Source organism: Branchiostoma floridae, chromosome 13 (genome assembly GCF_000003815.2).
Source record: "Branchiostoma floridae strain S238N-H82 chromosome 13, Bfl_VNyyK, whole genome shotgun sequence".
NCBI lineage: Eukaryota > Metazoa > Chordata > Leptocardii > Amphioxiformes > Branchiostomatidae > Branchiostoma > Branchiostoma floridae.
In genome coordinates this window covers 390,545-410,205 of record NC_049991.1, presented here as the reverse complement: position 1 = coordinate 410,205, position 19,661 = coordinate 390,545, and the positions used below count along the sequence as shown (strand labels likewise).

General features: G+C 40.7%; 1 protein-coding gene across 2 annotated transcripts; it reads right to left on the bottom strand.

Moving 5' to 3' along the window:
• Positions 1–366: 366 nt before the first annotated feature.
• Positions 367–15,418, bottom strand: LOC118428772 (dnaJ homolog subfamily C member 5-like). Of its 2 annotated transcripts, none has more exons than XM_035838965.1 (3): positions 15,198–15,418; positions 5,476–5,685; positions 367–5,242 (listed from the first exon to the last, which is right to left on the bottom strand). In XM_035838965.1, exons 1-3 carry the CDS (start codon positions 15,271–15,273, stop codon positions 4,887–4,889), a joined length of 642 nt encoding a protein of 213 aa, XP_035694858.1. In that variant the 5' UTR covers positions 15,274–15,418; the 3' UTR covers positions 367–4,886. The 2 variants fall into 2 exon arrangements, with proteins under 2 accessions (XP_035694858.1, XP_035694859.1); XM_035838966.1 differs by lacking the exon at positions 15,198–15,418 and adding an exon at positions 8,073–8,189.
• Positions 15,419–19,661: the final 4,243 nt, after the last annotated feature.

The window sequence follows — 19,661 nt, the reverse complement described above, 5'->3', positions numbered from 1 at the left end:
GAGGTATGAGACTCCAATTAGTCATAACCTGAGAAATTGTAGGGTTATTGGGTGCGTAATACTTTTCAGACATCAGATATGTAACTTTTTGGTCAAAAAAGCTCAATTTGCTCTTAGGAGGCAAAAAGAGCATTTTTTTCGCATAAAAAAAAGATATTGTGAGACGATGTCTGATTTTCCTTACACCAACTTTATTGGGTGCGGAATAATGTTTTGACATCAAATATGTAACTTTTTGGTCCAAAAAGCTCAATTTGCTCTTCTGAGGCAAAAAGAGCATTTTTCGCTTAAAAAAATGATATCGCGAAACGATGTCCGATTTTCTTCAGACCAATTTTTAGTTTGAATCAATGACAGGCACAGTGATAAAAGACTTATGATTTTATTTTCTTGGACAATGTAGACATTCTAGATTTGGAGAAAGTACAGAGAAAACCCTACAATAATTTAGCCTACATGTTTATATTACAGTTTGACTTACATCCTACATAATATACTCCTGACCAAGGTAATCGTACATCTCAAGAACTACAATTGTAAGCAAATAGGGGTTTGCACTTCTAATATATGGCATACCCGAAAAACACACGTCTCACAATGTACAAGCTCGTACACCAAGTAAACATCAAACATTTGCCACACACACACACACACATATATGTATATATATATCAAGCTGCCTAAGATTCAATCTTATCTGGTTCTCTTCAAGATAAAATCAGTTTCTTCTGGTGTAATTATATATCATGTCACTTGAGGTTGCGTTCATGTCAACTCTAGTAAGTAATATCTATAAGGACAGGCATGCTGCCACCAGTGGACTGGAGATAGTAGCATCCCAGGTGTTTTCATGTCTCATTCTTCACAGGTTAACTATGGGCTGGTGTGACCAGGTGGACTAAGGGCTGGTGTGACCAGGTGGACTAAGGGCTGGTGTGACCAGGTGGACTAAGGGCTGGTGAGACCAGGTGGACTAAGGGCTGGTGTGACCAGGGTGTTTGTTACATCATGTCCCAACCTCCCATACCAGCGCAGTGTCAGCTGTTGCTATTAATGCTGCTATTCATATTTACCTACTATTTCTTCAATTTGATGGACCTTGAATGGCACTAAGGATGTACAAGATTTCACATCTTTAACTTAAGAGTCATGATTGATGTATGGTGGTTTTGACATGAAAAGTATAGCCATGCTTCCCTTGTGTCATTTCCATGTATGTTCTAACTGGTATTCATCAGGGAAAACAGTGACAATTGACATGCCCTCCCACAGTGGGCCTAACAGATGGCTGTCATAAGTTAACATTTTAGAAGAATACAAAACCATGCTTTGCAAAAACAGCTATGAACAAACTACATGTCTCAAAAAGTCAATCTATTGAATCCATAGATTGATATAAAAGTTGTGATGTTGAAATCAAAAAAGAAAATACAAAATACAGTTCAAGTTAAACTACCTTTCTGCAGAGGTCATCTTATATTCAAAATAATAAATATGTGTAATAATTCTTCAACCACAATAAATTAAGCAGCAAAACCATTTACCTAACGTAACAGAAATATCTTAACATAATAACAATAGTTGCTTTATGTTCAGTGACAAAGAATAATGGCACATGTTTAAATATAAAAATGTCTGCACCTGGTATCATAAACCAAAACTGGCATCTGGTATCCAACAAACACAGATGTAAGGTGTACACATGAATCAAGATTTTTAATACATCACAATTCTTAAGTCTAAAAAAGAGCTGATATTAGCTATGCAATGCATGTAACGGTCTGTTATGTGTAAAATAGCCTTTCACGTATATTACTGCACCAGTAGACATGAAATGACAGCCTATGGGATGTAGAAGTAAATATTGAAACCAGCCCACACTTCTGGCATGCAGATTTCTTGTATAACGTACAGAATACTAGTTTATAGGAATTGACTTCATCCCTACATCCCTAAGCCATACATGTACTTGTGCCATTGATGTTTTCCAGGAGTCTAATTTGCAGACTGTTGCCATATCATTATACTAATTCTGTAAGCAAATAAAGTATTTGTATTGTGGACAAACATGTTGTAACATGACTACCAGAAAAACATGATGTGGACACTATCTTTGTACATGACCAAACGAAAGCAGCTCAGTTTTCTTTCTCTGTGTTACTGACCCTGTCCATTATACACCACATATCAACAGTGCACCTCATACTGGGATGGATGCCAATTCTCCCAACAATAACTACTATAATGTCTACATAGCTTGACAAAGTCTAGAAAATATTAGCAAATACTTGAGTTTTCTTGAATTTTCTTGCTTGCATTCATCTCATGTTGCACTGTTAGCCTTTGACATTTACTAACCAAGATGGCTACCTCAGCAAGCATTTGGTGACATCTATTGTTACAATGGGATACAAAACAACAATGGCTTACAAATCCCATTTGATAGAACATGACACAATTCTATTCTAAACATTACTACTTGTGAATCTGGCGTACATAGACTTCTCTGTCCTACATATCCTGATACACATGGTTGCATATTTATATCAACCTACACCATTATAGTTTTCACTTCGATAATATTAGAGACTAGCGTTGTACAGATGTATTTACATGTCATTGTTCTGCAGCATCCTACATTTTGTACGTGGGAGTTTTTAGTGAGAATACTATATATGGTGCTATGTACAGTACAGATACATGTACATCTTTTGTGGCTACAAAGCCACTTTCAGGGTTTGATGAGCAAACACTTCCACATGCACCCAGAACTTTACACCGTCCATAACAACCAAAATACAGCATTAAATTCATAGTATAATTACATATTATGTAGAAGCAGCATCTAAAACCATTATCATTTGAATAATAACTTAAGCCTCAAAGTTTGAATTGACGAAATGCTTGCTATTCTGAGGCAGAAAAAGGGCATACTGGTATCACTGTCACCAACTTGGGAAAAGTAAGAGTTTGAAGTGAATTTTGGATCCTGGATAATTCCAGCATTGTTTCTCTGTTTAACTTTAAGCAAGTCTATTAAACTCTGGCCAGGACAGGAACAACAGAGGATAAAGACAAAGACAGGGAGTGAAGTTTTGGGGCCATCATGGGAGTTGACTTATCAATACCAATGTTTGTTACACCTATAGAGTATTTAGTTTTGTGCAAGTAGTACACTATCATCTGAGACATACATTATCAACCATGGAAGTACTTTGTGAATGAGCACTCAGAATATCCAGGGACTACAGACTTGATTGCCATGTGACACATGTACACTGTAGGTGCTTCTCTCACAGTGTGTCACCATGCTCAACACTACAGCATACAACAATATGGAACCAAACTCCTGAGATTAAACAACTTTACATACACAACATCAAACAACAAGTCTTACTTGGCTTTTCAAAACATGTCGTAACTTAGGTGGGCAGGTATAAATAAAACGACAATGAAAATAGCTAGAACTCATAGAAGTGACTGGAATGTTCCTTGCCAAATCATATACCAATTTTATAAACAAATTAAAGTAAACCTAGCTCTTAATTTAAACATTTTCAGTCTCATGTGACAGATGATTGTTACTTGATAATGAGCCCACACCAATTTCATTTCTTGGTCTGCAAGTTTTTGCAAAAGAATGGAGTAGGTGGGCAAAAAATGAAACATGTACATTGTATTCGTGACCGATCCAAATGATACCACAGGGGCAACACAAGGCTGGTTAAAATGTCTTTTGGTGCATCAATCAGAAATGCAGCTTTAGTACAAATCCAGTTTGCTATGCAATGAGGCGGTTTATCAAATATGCAATACAAACAAACAAAAATATGAGCATTATGGGGTTGACTAAATGAAGGTTAGACAGCCTGGCAAAATGCTCTACTATACAAAATAACCTGAACAACTAAGTATTGAAAAAGCCAGACATTTTAGATAGTATACACTATCTTTCCTCATTGACTGGGTGGTGCTGACAATCTTGTGGTCCAAAAGGACCTACTTGTCTTTGTTCAGAAACTAATTATACATGAAGTCAGAGACAGTCATAATAATATAATAGCCTTCAGCCTCATTCTCAGTTTCCCAGTCAGTGATGGAAGATTGCGCATGTTATAAACTGAAATGCTGGACTCTACAGAAAATGTATCCAATCATTTCAGTTATTTTGTGTAATGTGGTATATTTCAACCTTTTACCAAATCAAAGTGGCAAATTTGAGAGCCAAGACATTAACACTGGTGTGGCCAAAATCTTTGGCAGTGGCTTTTGTCAATTGTATCCCATCATGCACCAGCAGCATGGACCATCAAGAGAAAGCATTGTACGATCAAGGACGTTATCCTTGGTACGATACACCAGGAAGAAATTAATGGAAAGAACCTTTTGCTGGCAGACAGCTTTAGCTTTTCAAAACCAGGTACGACATTTTGCAAATGATTGGTTCGGTGTTGGAAATGTCCAGGTTATTTGCCCTCTGACTTGAGCCAACAAAACCCTGTTACCATCGACAGTAGGAATGCTGGTCTTGATTGAGGAATTTGTTTCTGATGAAAAATTTAGACATGACCCAGCAATATTCCACTGACTTTTGTACCTCAATATATGGTGCTGCAATTTAAAATCAAGTAAAATCAGTAAAAATCTGTAGAATTTCTTTTCCTGTTTGTCATACTTTCTGTTAAGAATTTTAGAGCTAATAGTCCAAACCACTAACATGAAAGAGGTCAAGTTCTGTTGGAGTTACCTCCATGGGCTGGTAAATTAGGTATTGTAAACCTCTTGACATAAATGTTATAGTTATTCTTGTCTTATTTGCCATGGTAAAGCCCGTGTCACATGAGACTGTTCCAGACACCTAGGAGACAAATATTAACTATGGATCCCTACAAGTTCTTCTCCTCTGTATATGACGGGTGGTCTGCTGTGTCTAACTTTGTCGTTTCTGACGGTGCCGGCGCCGGCATGGGCATCGCGGCCGAGGCCTGAGGTTGAGACGTGACGGGCGAGTCCTCCTCATCCACCTGTAAATCCTCCGGGTTGAGGTTTACAAACTCCTCGTCTTCCTCCGGCCGGGGTTTGCACTTCCCACAGCAGAAGTTACAGCAGCAGCAGAAGCAGCAACAGAGGTAGCAGCCGGTAATGATGCCGCAGAACACAAACAGCGCTTTACACCAGCCGCTGGTCAGGATGAAGTACGTGTTGACGTTTTCTTCTCCGAACTGTTCTGCCACGTACAGACCTAAAGAAAAACACACGATATTTACCCAACAAAATAGCTGATACATGGCCTGAAAGCATTCAAACCAGCATGACAATACTGTATACAGCAGTAATAAACATACACACATACATGTGCATGGCAACATTGAGATCCTAGACACTTCAGGTATAAAATAAAAGGTCAACTACACAACACAAAAGAATGCATGTGAGACTGGTCCTGTATGTAAGTGGCTGCAGGTTATGACTCACCAAAAGATCCATACTCGTCATAGATGTTCTTCTTTGTCTCGTCACTCAGGATGCTGTGTGCTCTGTTGATTTCCTTGAATTTTTCGGTGGCCTCCGGATTATCAGGGTTCTTGTCAGGGTGGAATTTCAGCGCAAGTTTTCTGTAGGCTCTCTTGATCTCATCTGGTGTGGCATCTTTCTTCAGGCCCAGCACTACATATAAAGACTCTCCTACACATGGGGCAGAAGACTTCTCAGTCAAACTTTCAAATCTGCATTAATCAACGTATCATATACCCAAAAAGACAAACAAACAACATAGTCATAATAAATGTATCAAAAAAATTCTGGGCTTAATTTGAAATATCCAAATATGGAAAACACAATCTTGACAAAAAGTTTTCCATTTGATTAGGTCATTCAAGTGTCAAGATATAAAATTTCTAGATCTTTTGCTACTTGTTTTTACCTCCATGAAAAATGGAGGTATAGTTTTTGGTGTGTCTGTGTGTGTGTCTGTCTGTCTGTCTGTGTGTCCGGATATTTGTGGTCAGCATAACTTTAGAACCATAATGATATTTGGTATGGGGGTAGGTGTTTGGAAGACAGGTCAAGGTCGATTTTGGACCCCCTTGTGTGTGACCTTGGTACTGCAGCAGAACTTCGATTTTTTTGTATCTTTTGAACTGAACATGCTATGGTCTTGATTTTTTTTTGTGGCAGATAGCTTGTGATGTAAGGAAGGGGGTATATAGGTTTGGGCCCCCTAGCGGATTGCTCTGGAACTGCAGGGTCAATTTTGTAAAAATTTTGCAATGAGCATAATGGAACATAGGAATGATGGATTTCCATGATATTTAGCATGTAGGTATGCAGAGATGTACATAATGAAGTGCAAATTATGAAAATTTGGACTTAATTTGCATACTTAATGAGGAAAATCTATATTTCCAGTATTTTCTATTATAGAACTCAAATACATGTACTAGTATTAATAACATATGTAATTTGTGGCAGGTGAAAGATTAGCAGATACCAATTATGCAAATAAGTCCCTAATTTGCATGATCAATTAATGTGAAAGTGTCCTAATTCAACTAAGTACATGTAATAAATGATTGGATTGTCAACATTGTGACCTGTGTCAAACATGCCCAAGTGGTCACCTCTTCAAGCCAGTCACCTGGCCATAATGGCCACTCCTTCTTGGTCCTAAAGCATTAAGCAACCTTTCCCAAGACGGCCACCTGTCTAAAGCGGCCAGGTCGAATGGGAACCAGAAAGGGTCCCAATTCCTGCCCAAGATGGCCACCTCATTTTCAGTCATGTGGTACACTGACTTCTTATGATTAATATTGAGGAATCTTGGTGAAAACGGCCACTCTAGATTTTGATGGCAAAGTGTTGCACGATGAGGCATTCTGTCTGGGTCTGAGGCAGTCGCTACTGTAATATGGTTAGAAACATTGCCGCTGAGTAAGGATAAATTTCTTCTTTACATCTAGGTGCAACAAAATCTACATCGTTTTCTCACAGAACTTTTTTTCAATAAAAATGTCAGGACATTTCTGTAAAGTTTTATGTGAAATGGCCCTGTATGCACAAGAACAAAGTTTGCTATAGCCCTCTGTCTCCCCACACACGATAAGTAGAACAGTGCTCCGTCACACCGCCACTTTGCCAGGCACGGCTTGATCATAGCTTTACGTTACGGCAAGCAAACATAGCAGACATTGAAGGGACACCTTTTTGAACACGTTCAAGGTGCTTTATTCAGCATTCGTCACGCAAAGGGCTTTTGAACAGATGGAATTAACGTTAATCTGTTGTTTGGAACAGAAACATGTTTACTTTTTAAGAGCTATATACAGTCAAACCTGCCCAAGACTGTCACCAGGGGGACCGGACAAGAAGTGGCCATTTTTTTGACAAGGTTTTAGACAAGGTTTATTTCAAATGCTTTGCAGCAACTTTGCGTCGACATGTACAAACACATTCATTAAGACAACAGGAATAAAACAAGTTCATCATATTAATTAAAAGCATTATCTGTTCGTAACTACAAAAGACTACATCATTTGTCCTTAAATAGATTAGAATAAGTGCATATCATTTGGATAAAAATCCATTTTATACCTCTACTCTTTATGAAAATTTATGTCTTGATATATACTGCAAAAAGATAAATTTGAAGCAAGTGTGCATCAAAGAGTTGAATAAAAATGGCCTTAGTTACATCATCTGGGGACATCCTGGTTGGTTAATAATTACTAAAATGTGGACATGTGCTTCAACTGGCCGCTTCAATATGTAAATCATGAGAAACATGGCAAGTCGGGAGTGACCTGGCCAGCAGCCTCCAGATTCCAACCCCATAGCCACAGACCAGGCACTGCTATGAAAGATTACAAGATAAACAAAGACGTAAACTGATAAATATGGCTACTCCTTTATAATTGTAAAACAGTTGGGATGTTCAGTCAAATCCATAGCATAAAACTGCCCAAGTGCAGGATCTATAGCCATTAAGGTATCATGTTAATGTATGGAATGTCTCACTGGACATCCAATCAGATGTCGACTAGAATCTAACACTAGTATTACCCCAGCAATGTTACCTTCTTCCTCCTGGTGCAAGAGACTGGAATAACTGTGGCTCCTGGGCATGTTCACGTCTGTACTGTACTCTGTACCAGTCTGTACACTACGTCATTATGGACTGTGACATCTGACGCACAGTAGGTCATGTGAGTTACCACCAATCATAGCTCTCTATAAACACAGGTCACTTTCTATATCTGGCTGGCAGCTAACACTAGTAATAGCTCTCTCATAGGCAGAATTTTCTTGAATAAAGTACACATTTTAAAAACTTTTCAAAATTGAAAAGGTGCTACAAGTTGTTGCCCAAGTTGGGGTGCATACTTTATTTAAGGTTATTGCACAAATAAATGGTACAAGAGCCTAAAGTAAAGTACTGTGGAGCTACACTTCTACTCTAGAAAGGTTTCAAAACATACACATTGGTGTTGTCTTAGTGTTGTCTTACCAAGAAAAGCTTGTCTATAAACATGACTTGCAAGTAAGCAAGCAAACATGATTTGACATGATAAGATGGCATTTGCATACAATCCTTCCGAGTTACGGACTTTGACAATTGTTCAACTGTTTTTTCCAGTTAGATGTACTACTAGTAGGTGATTTCTACCAGTTAATTCTCAGTGATTTCTATAAGTTGCAGTTGGCAATTCACAAGTTTTTAGAGACAATGGCAGTGAAAGCCCAGGTTGTTTTATGCAAAATAACCTGGGGGAAACATCATTAATTTAGATTTGTCCAGTTCAAGGTCTGTTAAAAGTTGGTGGAGAAGGGGTGAGAACTTAATTTGCATTTTTCCATTTCACCTTTCAGTCCCATAGATCTGTCTTGCCCCGAGTCAGGTGTGCGGACTTTAATTGGGGTGCATACTTAATTTGATAATTTACGATTAGTTAACAAGGCCGTGAAATGATGCTGTCTATGATAGAAAAATGAAACTTAGCTTCCTACTTGTTTCACTCCAAGTAGAAACCATGCTTGCACGAAACTTTTGGGCGTTCTTGTGACAAAGTTGTGGCATTTTGCACGTTAATACAGCAACTGATCGACTAAGTTCCAACGGGCCTCTGCGGAGCGCATCGGCAGAGATGTGCGCACGGTCAAAGAATGTACCAGAGGTAATCTGAAGTTCTCAAAATTGCTTTGTAGTGGGGTGGGGGTGGGGTTGTTAAACTTTTTAAAGCGCCACAACCAGTAGATTTCTAGTGAGAACATACCCTCGATTCTTTTGCATATAAGATAGCCAATTACCACTGATTGGGTGGCATGCAAGGGGCAGGGATGAATATTTCACATCTATTGTATGTTGATTGTTTTAATAGATTGCTAGTTATTTGGAGTAGATTGTTTTATTTTACAATGCCATAAAGGCGTATTCTTGCCTTGTAAGTTTTAGAACTGCGTACCATGATTTCTTTACATACAGACATCGAAATAAAACTACAAGGTATGTATAATGAAGAATGCATATTTAGCTCATCTAGTTAAAGGATTAAAACTTTACAATTTTTAGGGGCTCACAAGAAGCAAAGCCTTGTGTAAAGCAACATTTCAATTACAGATGTACAACCATCGTATAAGTGATAAATAATTAGATATTACCAAAACTAGAAAGGCGGACATTTGCTTGAAAGCAAATACAGCACATTTCAGCCATCTCCCTCCCCATGCAACAATACACTGTTCCAAATCACCCACGTGCAAAAATGTAACACTTTTGCTTAAAAGTCACTTCTACTAATGACTAATGACACTTTAGCCCCAAAATGAATCTTACAAAATTCCTAGTGCAAGAATGGACTCTTCCAGTGCACCCCAAGTGAATTTGCACAATAGACCAGTCCAGAAATACTCCCACTGAAAACATGGCCTTCTGATTAAGAAACCCAGTCCAAAGTTGAACTAACAAAAAACGCTCCCCGTCGGCCCCGTGCATGAAAAGATAAAATGGACCAGTCCAAAAACACTTCCGCTAAAAATGGAATATTGTATCATCACCTATCCAAAACTAATTTTGAAAACATCCCTCCTCCGTGCAAGAATGGACTCTTCTTGCGATGCCCCTATGTAAAATGGTGCAGTCCAAAAATACATCCGCTTAAATTGGACATAGACGTAATCACCCAAATCCCAAAATTGGATTTTAAAAATTCCCCCCTCCATGTAAGAATGGACTCTTTCCAGCACACACTATGTAAATTGCAAACTAGACCAGTCCAGAAATGACCACACTGAAACACTTTGACATAATCACCAAAGTCCAAAACCGAATTTAAAAAAACTGCCCCCCTCCGTGCAAAAATGGACTCTCCCACGTAAAATTGCAAAATAGACCAGTTCAAAAATACTCTCACTGAGACCACGTTCACACTTACAAAAATGATTCGAATGAAACATTTATCCGAATAAAAAATTTTCTATCAGATCCAAAATTGTGTTCACACTGCTCTTCAGCAATCCGATTAGCGCGCCCTCAGTCTTATCTGAATAAAACATTAGTTGCATTTCACAGACGTATCGCTACGTCTTGAGGTAGTTGGCGGTGAGATTCTTCACATTATTTCTGCACTGGACGAGGGATTTCTCAACTCCATGCTCCGCCATTCCTTTGGATATATCTTCATAAATGTCCGTTTTTATGAACCTTCCGAGCTTTTCTTGCGTCTCCTGGAAATGAGCAGCTTTGTTTGTTCCGGCGTCCACTTGGTGAATGATGAAGGTTTCCCTTTCCATCCATTCATTGTTGTTGAAAGTAAAACATGGCGGAAAATACTAGCTAAAGAAAGGAGCGATCTGGCGTGTGCTGCGTTCCCCGCGCGATGCCAACTATGACCCCAAGTTCCCGGATGAACCTAGTCTCTACCAGACTCCGGATCGCTGGAAAAATCGTAGAAATGGAACAAATCAGAGGAGTAAGCCGGCCAGAGGAATATAACCGGCCAGGGAACAGCACGCGATCGTCGGAGTCTGTGGAATCCCGGTGTCTTGTTTGATGTCCACTAATTGCTATCCAATAGGTGCGAAGTGGCTAAATAACCCTTTTATTGCTTTCCTACTCGCCCGTGACGGTCCAAGCGGGGCGAGCCTGTCACATGTGACCTTCCTCTAAAATTAATACTCGGCAGTTTACAGGCTTAAATTCCGAAAAAAAGTACATGAATAGAAATAACAAACACGCCGGAGCGCGGTTCATGTTGTTCTGAATAATTAGTCAAAACTTTATTGACACGACGAGTACCGTACGCTTGACGGCCGCCGACTCTGGCCGGTCTGCGGCCAGCTAGGCCGAGGCTGCCAACACAACAACAACAGCCCACTCGATACTGCTGTCACGAAATGGAGATCTAGAAAAACATGCGAGTGGCGAGCGACAAGAGAAAACATAGCGATAACCACCACAGACTATGGTTCAGAAGTCAGGACCAAACTCGGCATTGAGGTTTAGCAGCGAAGAACTCGGGAGGACGTCAGCGAATCGGCCACGTGATCGATCAAGAAGGCGTCCCAGAAAGAAGTCACCCGCTTCGAAACGAAAGAGATCGCAAACTTCCCACACAAAAACATCGGCAGGCCCCAGAAACTTGGTGACCTCGATGCGGTGTTACTGTTACCGGACTTTGTAAGAACCACACAGCGGCGCCATTTTCTTTGTTTTGTTTGTGCGCTCGGCTGGCGGGAGAAATCTGGCGGTTTGATTCCGAATTAGTAATTATATATTTTTTTTACATAAGTAAAAAACTCACTTACATATTACACTTTTGACGCTATGAATTAGAATAATTCTAGCTAGAAATTTGTAGGTTTAAAACGCATTTTTTCGTAGTTGCTCTTTTTTTTAACAATTTGTGTGACCAAGGAGGTTAAAGAAAGCCTTGGTGTGACGCCATTTCTGCTGCTGTTGTCTGCACGCTAAGATGTCGCTGGCATTTTCTGGAGATTTATGTAACCTCTTAGCAAAACGTGAATATCGTAAGCATTCTGGAAATTGTATGGAGAAACTTTGAAAGTGTAGTGTGAAATAGTATTGATAAATACAATTGTGTAAATACGCAGCGAAGTTCAGCTCGTAACGAATTTGTTTGCGTATGATAACACGCCATGCTTTCATACCCATGCTTTGATACCCTTGCGTTTGTAAAAAAATTACGACAAATTTTCCGTATAAATAAATGTTTATTTCTTGAAGAACGACACACTTTTTATTCCTGTGTGAATTACTAGTGTTATGTGCGCATGTTTCGGTTACGAAATGGAGCATGATTGTGAACGTACTAGTATAAACATGACTTGACACCAGTAAACAGTGCCGCATCAAGAGGGAGGGGGGTGGATTCGCGTAATCAAAAAGTAGCCACGATGAAAATTTAGTGGTCGTTAAAACCGCTAAATGTAAGTTATCGTTATTAAATCAAGGATTGGGAACAGTTTGACGTTTGTACCGAAAAAGGCTTATAGAAATAGTCCGCGTTTGCCGGACGCTGAGAGACGCGCCCCACGGCGCGTTAATTGATTTATGGCTCAAATGATCTGAACTCCGAAGCTACTGTCTTTGTGCAGAAAATGAGCGGATTAGTTTTATGGCCTTTCAACTAACCGAAAGTCGACAGACTCCTGGGATCGCGAGCTGTTCTCTGGCCGGTTATATTCCTCTCTATTTGTTCCATTTCTACGATTTTCCAGCGATCCGGAGTCTGGTAGAGACTAGGATGAACCCCGGAATAAGTGGAATTCTATCCACTTGCGCGTTCACACTGCCAAACCGCACAAATCGAGACCCCCGCAGTGCAGTTCTATCCACTTCCCCCAATACTATCCACCTCCTCCAGGTGGATCACGAAGGACTCTTTTCGACGAAATCCAAGTGGTTTGAGAGCGTTCACACCGCAGAAACTTATTCGAGGGTTGTTTTATTCGGATAACACGTTTTATTCAAATCGTTTTTCTGAGTGTGAACGGGGTCTGAGAGACTTTATGTAATCAACAGTCCAAAGATGAATCTAAAAAAAAAGGACCCCTCCATGCTAGAATGGACTCTTCCAGATAACACCAGGCTCACTGATTGGCAACACCAGGCTCACTGATTGGCTGCCAAATCCCATTCGGGATGTTGATTCAGGCTACCTGATTGGTTGCCTCTTTAATCAAGTTACTAGTATATAGACATGTACACATGCTGTCTTCAGGTGGGAGGTCAACGACCTTGAGGTCTCTGTTAAAGTTAAAGTTGCCCGTACAGATGCGTAGGGGTGGCGCCCATCTCCATAACAATGGCATTTCTGTAGCCCTTGGGCCACACATGTACAAGTCACTACAGCAGGGGGCTGGTCCAGTGGTAGTGATGTGTGTTTAACTTCCACACTCTTCATCATTAGTGCTGAGTGCTAAGCAGAGAAAGCAGCATGTACCATTTTTAAAGTCTTTGGTATGACTCGGCCGGGGATCGAACTCACGACCTACCGAATGCAAGGCGAACACTCTACCCACTCGGCCATTGCACCAGTATTGAGGTCTCTGGAGAGTGGAAAATTACCAAAAAAATCCCAAAATATATCATTTTGAAGTGGTTAATGCCAGGAATTATACATGGGTCATTTGAATAAATATCGTGTGCACCTTTTTACCAAAATTAGGTCATTTGGTTGTAAGACCATGGAACAGGAGCCAAAAGTGTACATTTTTGGTCAAACAATGGCCAAAAAATAAAAAAATTAAGTGTACTGTATGGCAAAAGTGTTATTGAATCCATGTGAGCATATGTAGATGACACTCATACCAAATTTCAGGTCATTTGGTTGTAAAATGAGGTTACAGGACCCAAGAAAGACATTTTTTGGGTACCGTATGCTAAAACTGTTATTGGATTTTTGTGGGCATATGATCAAGGCACCTCTGTCCCAAATTTCAGGTCATTCGGCTGTAATACCAGGGTACAGCCAGCCAAAATTTACATAAAACTTGCAAAAAAAACAAGATTAAAATCCTTTTAAATGCAGATATGAAAAATTTTTTTAAAAAGCCTAAGAATATTGGCTCACTCAACCCTTGTGCCAAATTTCAAGTCATTCGGTCCAGGAACTGCTTGGTGTGAGTTTATGACATTTACATGATAGGCAGGGTGCGAATGGCCCCACACTCGATAGTCATCTTCTTCTTTCGGTAGTATCAGTATCAGTAGCGATATGATTCGTCCTCGCTCGAAAGTTACTGGGAGTGGTACAGTGTACACGGGGGGGTGGGGGCGGAGGTCTACGCGCTCTCTTGCCTCTCACGGCGCTCGCTGTGCACTCTCTCTCTGTACTCATTGTTGGATGAGATGCCAAGCCGGAGGTCCCTATCTAAGGAGAGTCACGCTTCGAGCATGTTAGTAAACCCACCACACTTTACAATGAGCAAGGGTCCATCATGGAGTAAGTGATGACACCTGACAGTCCAGTCCTGCACAGCTACTGTACATAAAAGGTGTGTTATGCCTGAAGGCAGTTTACTGGTTTAGTATGGGTAACAAACAAACAAATAAGGAGACAGCTAACTCTACTGGCAATGCTATTTTGTATTCTCCAGTCCTCTGTCCAGACATCCAGTTGCCATGGTAAACCCAGGTAATATGACCAGATAACACTATGTGATGAGCAATCCTCACCTTCAACCCACCTTGGGGTGACAGGACTGGGGAGATATGCCCCCCTCCCCACCCCACATTAATTGAACAGTCACAATCATAAAACAGATGAAGATCGCTGATCTTACGATATCAAATAGCAGTGTCTGCCTATGTGTGTGCGCGTCTGTATGTGTGAGCCTGGTATGTGTATTTTTCGCGTTGATGGAAGACCCTGTGCAGAGAGTGAGTGAAAGTGTGTGAGGGGTGATGGTGGCACCACGCCTACTGAGTACACTACACAGGTTATAACGTTACACGCACCTGCACACCAAATTATATTTAGTTTGGTCGGCAAATTCTAGCCCGAACTGATCCTACCACCATGTTAGCATGAATAATGGCGAGGGAGATGCACTTCTGTAATGAACTGTTGGATAATAAACCAATAAACCTCACAGCTGTCACCAGTTCCCTTCGCTATGTCCATGTTTGAATCGATACTTGCCAGTCAGAATAGAAATTCAGAATTATCTTGCAGCCTTACCAGATGTGGACATGGACCTTGTCCGGGCTTGATCGGCCCCAGGCGTGCCCGCTTTGGGTGGTTCTTCCTGTGGCATCTTGCGATGTCTACAGCTACACTATCCCGTGGAAAGTCGGTCCCGAGCTCGTGGATTTACTAATATTTTCTGCTGAGTTTTCCTTTGCAGGCGGCCCCTCCTCATACCCACCGGCAGCACCGGCTGATGACGTCAGACTAAATTATGCAAAGTTATGCACATCGGTTAACTTCCAGTAAAATCAATCCGCCCAAACCATCCATTTTTATCAACATAATCTCTTTCTCTCAGTCTTACGGAGAAGCCGCATTTTAGCCATATCAATCTTCATTTTTGAAATATTTTTATATTATCACATACTTATTTCGAATGATATTCCAGCCAAGCAAGACATTGACTGTTCGGAACTATTTTTGATGCTGCAGATGGATATGTATATAAGCCGGACTGCCCTTTCCGCTCCCTCTTTTCTCGCTTGCCGCCATCTTGGTGGTCGTGGAACACGAGGTGAGTTGGAAATGTTTAAAAAAAATCAACCTTATGCATAACGTTTACTCTTCAAACAGTAATGCCGCATGAGTTTTAATCGCGTGGAAACCATGCGTACGGTCAATTCTCGCAATAGGTGACTTCAAGTCAGGTAAATGTCGATTAGAAAAAGTGCCTGGAAACCAGTCATGCTGTAACTTGAACCAAGGAGCTTTTATATCAGATAAAAACCTGCTTGAACCTACTTCAGAAGTTCAGCATAACCAAACGCCAGCGTTAATATGTGGCGTTAAAAGAAAGCGCAGTTTTTTTTAAAAGTCGGTCAGAGAAAAATTATTTGGTGCACATTTTACGCGACGCAGTAAGCAAGTCCGATTTTCCCACCAACATCGCACTTTGAGTTGGATGTTGCGCACGTGGGTCTAGCACCCACCCTAGCAGGGTATCAGGATAGTTTCGGGCCAAAGTCGAAAACGGCTCTGCTTCAGGTCGAGGACGTTTAGGCCCCAGATCCAGGACGGTTTGGCCCGTTAGTTCATGTGGTTATGTGTATGCAAATTATGTACAGATTAGCAGGGCTCGAAATTCGTTTTTGGGATTAGGTGCACTGGTGCACCCAGCTTAAAAAATTGGGTGCACCAAAAAAATTTTGGGTGCACCACTTTGTTGTAAGTAACAACCTGATAATAAAACTTAGTTACAAGCTATCAAATTCTTAAACAAGTACCATGATAGACATTTTTATTATCCTTCTAACAGTTAGATGTCAAGAATATGATGTATACTAGTATACTTTGATATCTTTTCATACATAAACCTAAGAAAATATTTGGGTGCACCCACAGAAAATAATTGGGTGCACAGCTCCAATTTTGGGTGCACCTGGGTGCACATGCACCCAGTATTTCGAGCCCTGGATTAGTGACAAACATGCTCACTTGTTAAATCGAAGAAGAATCCATACGATACTACCGCTGCTGCATAGTGAAGTAAAAACTGTCTTGTTGGGGGCAGTTTGATAATCCACTGACTGCCGGCACATCAGCAGTGAAGATGATTTGCAGTAGAGACCGCATTTCTTTGTCAGACAATATCTCTGGGTACTTCACATGCAACAGCATGGACTCTGGGCCCAAACGTCCTAGGACTAGGGCCGAAGCATCACAATCGGCAGGAGGCACGCTATCCATGGGCCCTGCTTTTGACGACTAGGCCTAGGAAAAAAATGTTGTGTTTCCTGTTTCAGTCCTGAAAAAATTAGGGTCGGTAGGTAGGGATTATCTTCTTTTTTTTCTTGTAATTTTTTTTTGGCTGGCCAAAACTCTAGTGATACATATTACAATACAGTCGAACAAAGTAAACTGAAGTGCATGAGGACACTTCTCTTTTAATGTCAAACTTTAATTTTGTGCACAATAGATACATTTATCCTTCATTAGATAGGACAAGCAGTGTTTTTGCTTCAATAGGAAGCAGGCTGAATAAAAATTCTAACTGGAAACTGTGACTCCTCTGCCCACCCCCCAAAAAAGTCTAGGGTCGGCAGGTTTTTCTAGGGTAGGTAGGGAAACAGGAAACACAACATTTTTTTTCCTAGGCCCTACTGAAAATTTGCAATTGTCCGACGACTTGGACTATGATTAACCAACTCGGGAAAGTCGACCGGGCCCAACTTGGCGCAAACCCCTATGCGACAGTTCTGTCTAGGTCAAACTATTTCTCTGTATACGTCACAAGGATAACCATGGCTGTTGGCTCTGATGACTTGTCTAATTTTTGCATGTTGACTTGATCGAGAACAGTGTTTCCGCCAGACCTCAGCTGGGAGGCCGTCCACATTGGGGCGCGAAAACCGCGAAAATTAAATTTAATTGCAAAACCGCGAACATTAAATTTAATTGTAAAACCGCGAAAATTAAATTTGATTGTAAAATCGCGAAAATTAAAGTTAATGGTTAACTGTCGCAAGAAAAAACAAAACAACTAACGTCCGATTAAGTTCAGTGCCGAAGTGTTATGATCTGTGCCGCGTACCGGTATGCCGCACCGAACGGGTACTACGACTTTTAAAAAGTTCTAGAAACGGTTCTTGGACTTTCAAAAAAGAAATAACATTTGTATATATTCTCTTTTATGTTGTAGTATACTTATAAATCATCTAAAACCTTCCATAGATCGAGAAATTTGCGTTCAGAAATGACGAAAAACATCGTCTATCGGCGGCAATGTGCGTAATGGCGGCCGAAATCCCGCAATCTCACGTGGTGACTTCTCGCGATATCTGGGAAAGCTAGCGACGTCACGGGAAACTAGCGCTGTGATTGGCTAGGATACACAACAGCTACTGACCGCCATTTTTGATGCGTATTTATCCCGAAAATTTCTGCCGTTTTCGGAGATTTTGCGGGCTCAAAACTCATATCAAAAGGAACCAAAGTTATACTTGATGTTTTTTACGTCCAGTACCTCTTATGTGAACACTTTATTTTCCGCTGTGTTGCCGATAACGAACTTGAACGAGGTCGGGGATTTCCCGTGCCGAGCACCCGGGCCGGTGGGCACATGTTTCTGATAATTTGTGTTTTGTTTTGTTTACGATGATTGACGATGAAAACAGAGACTAAAGTTGTTAATCTAGACAAAGTTAGTGTGTTGTCTTATTTCTCCCAATAACAAACTTTAGTTTGTAGTGTTATACTTATAGCGAGATCGAGTCCTACCGCCAAGTTTTCGAAATGTGACAGGGCGAATTCGCGTAACGGAGACCTTGAAAAACGGGTTTTAATGAGATTATCGTATGCTAAAGGCGCCGACACACATTGTCAACAACCATAACAATAGCAAAACAAACAGTGAGCGGCTTTCTGACTGTGGACGGCGTCCCCTAAGCCTCTAGCTTCAATACAAAACACAAAACTGCGGTTTACATTTATCGACTTTGTACAGATTTCTGGGCAAAATGTGGGTCGCAATTTTTTTTATGAGGACGGCCTCTGGTTGCGTTCAAGCCGTCCAAAACGAAATGAGACCGTCACTGGACGGGCGGACGCCCCTCTGGCGGAAACACTGATCGAGAAATATGCGTTGAAAATGACTAAAAATATTTGTTTAACTTCCTTGCCAGCTTTATGATACAATCTTATGCCACTGTAGGATCTGCTTGGAGTTAATTTTTGTTTCAAAATTACCACAAATGACTGCGTTTTGCAACAGATTTCATTTGATTTTTAATTTGCAAATGATTACATGTGGCTCACTGGCATCTATTGCTTGTTTAGTAACCCAAACAGAAACACAGACATGACGTTAAATTGACGTGGGCTGGGTTTACTGTTAAAAATATCCTTAGTTCTTAAGAATCCCGCTACTACGCTGGACTGCCTTGTCATGGTGGTAGGACCAGTGGTACAAGTGGGAGAGAGAATATTCAGGGTACCACTCCATACTGATCAGAAAGGAGACATGTGTTTCCTCATAGCTGGTCCTGATACATCTCCACAACAAGTGTGTCTGCACATACCATATCCCCTACCACATTTAAGTTACAAAGTAATGTACACAAAAAAAGTGTATCCTTCCCAGAACTGTAGCACCACCTTGTACTATTTCAGTATTTGATTAATTTTAGGCATCATGCCTTTTCCTGTTTTTATTAACTCTAAATTCAGAAACTTTCGCGGTGGTTTTATGTTTGCTGTTTTCGTGGTGGCCACTTCACCCCGACCTTAAAACCACCGAGACCATTTATACATTATAGTATGTAGCTATAGCTATGACACTGCCGCGAACTTCAGACCACTGCGAACACTCCATTTTCCTGCTACCGTGAAAGTAAATCCCTGCGAACTTAAATGCATTTACAGTATTTATTAATTGATTTGGCTGTTCAGCATGCATAGCCAGGGCTGTCCAACTAGACTGTGGGTATCACAGAGTCTAGTATTTCCTGTATTGTAATC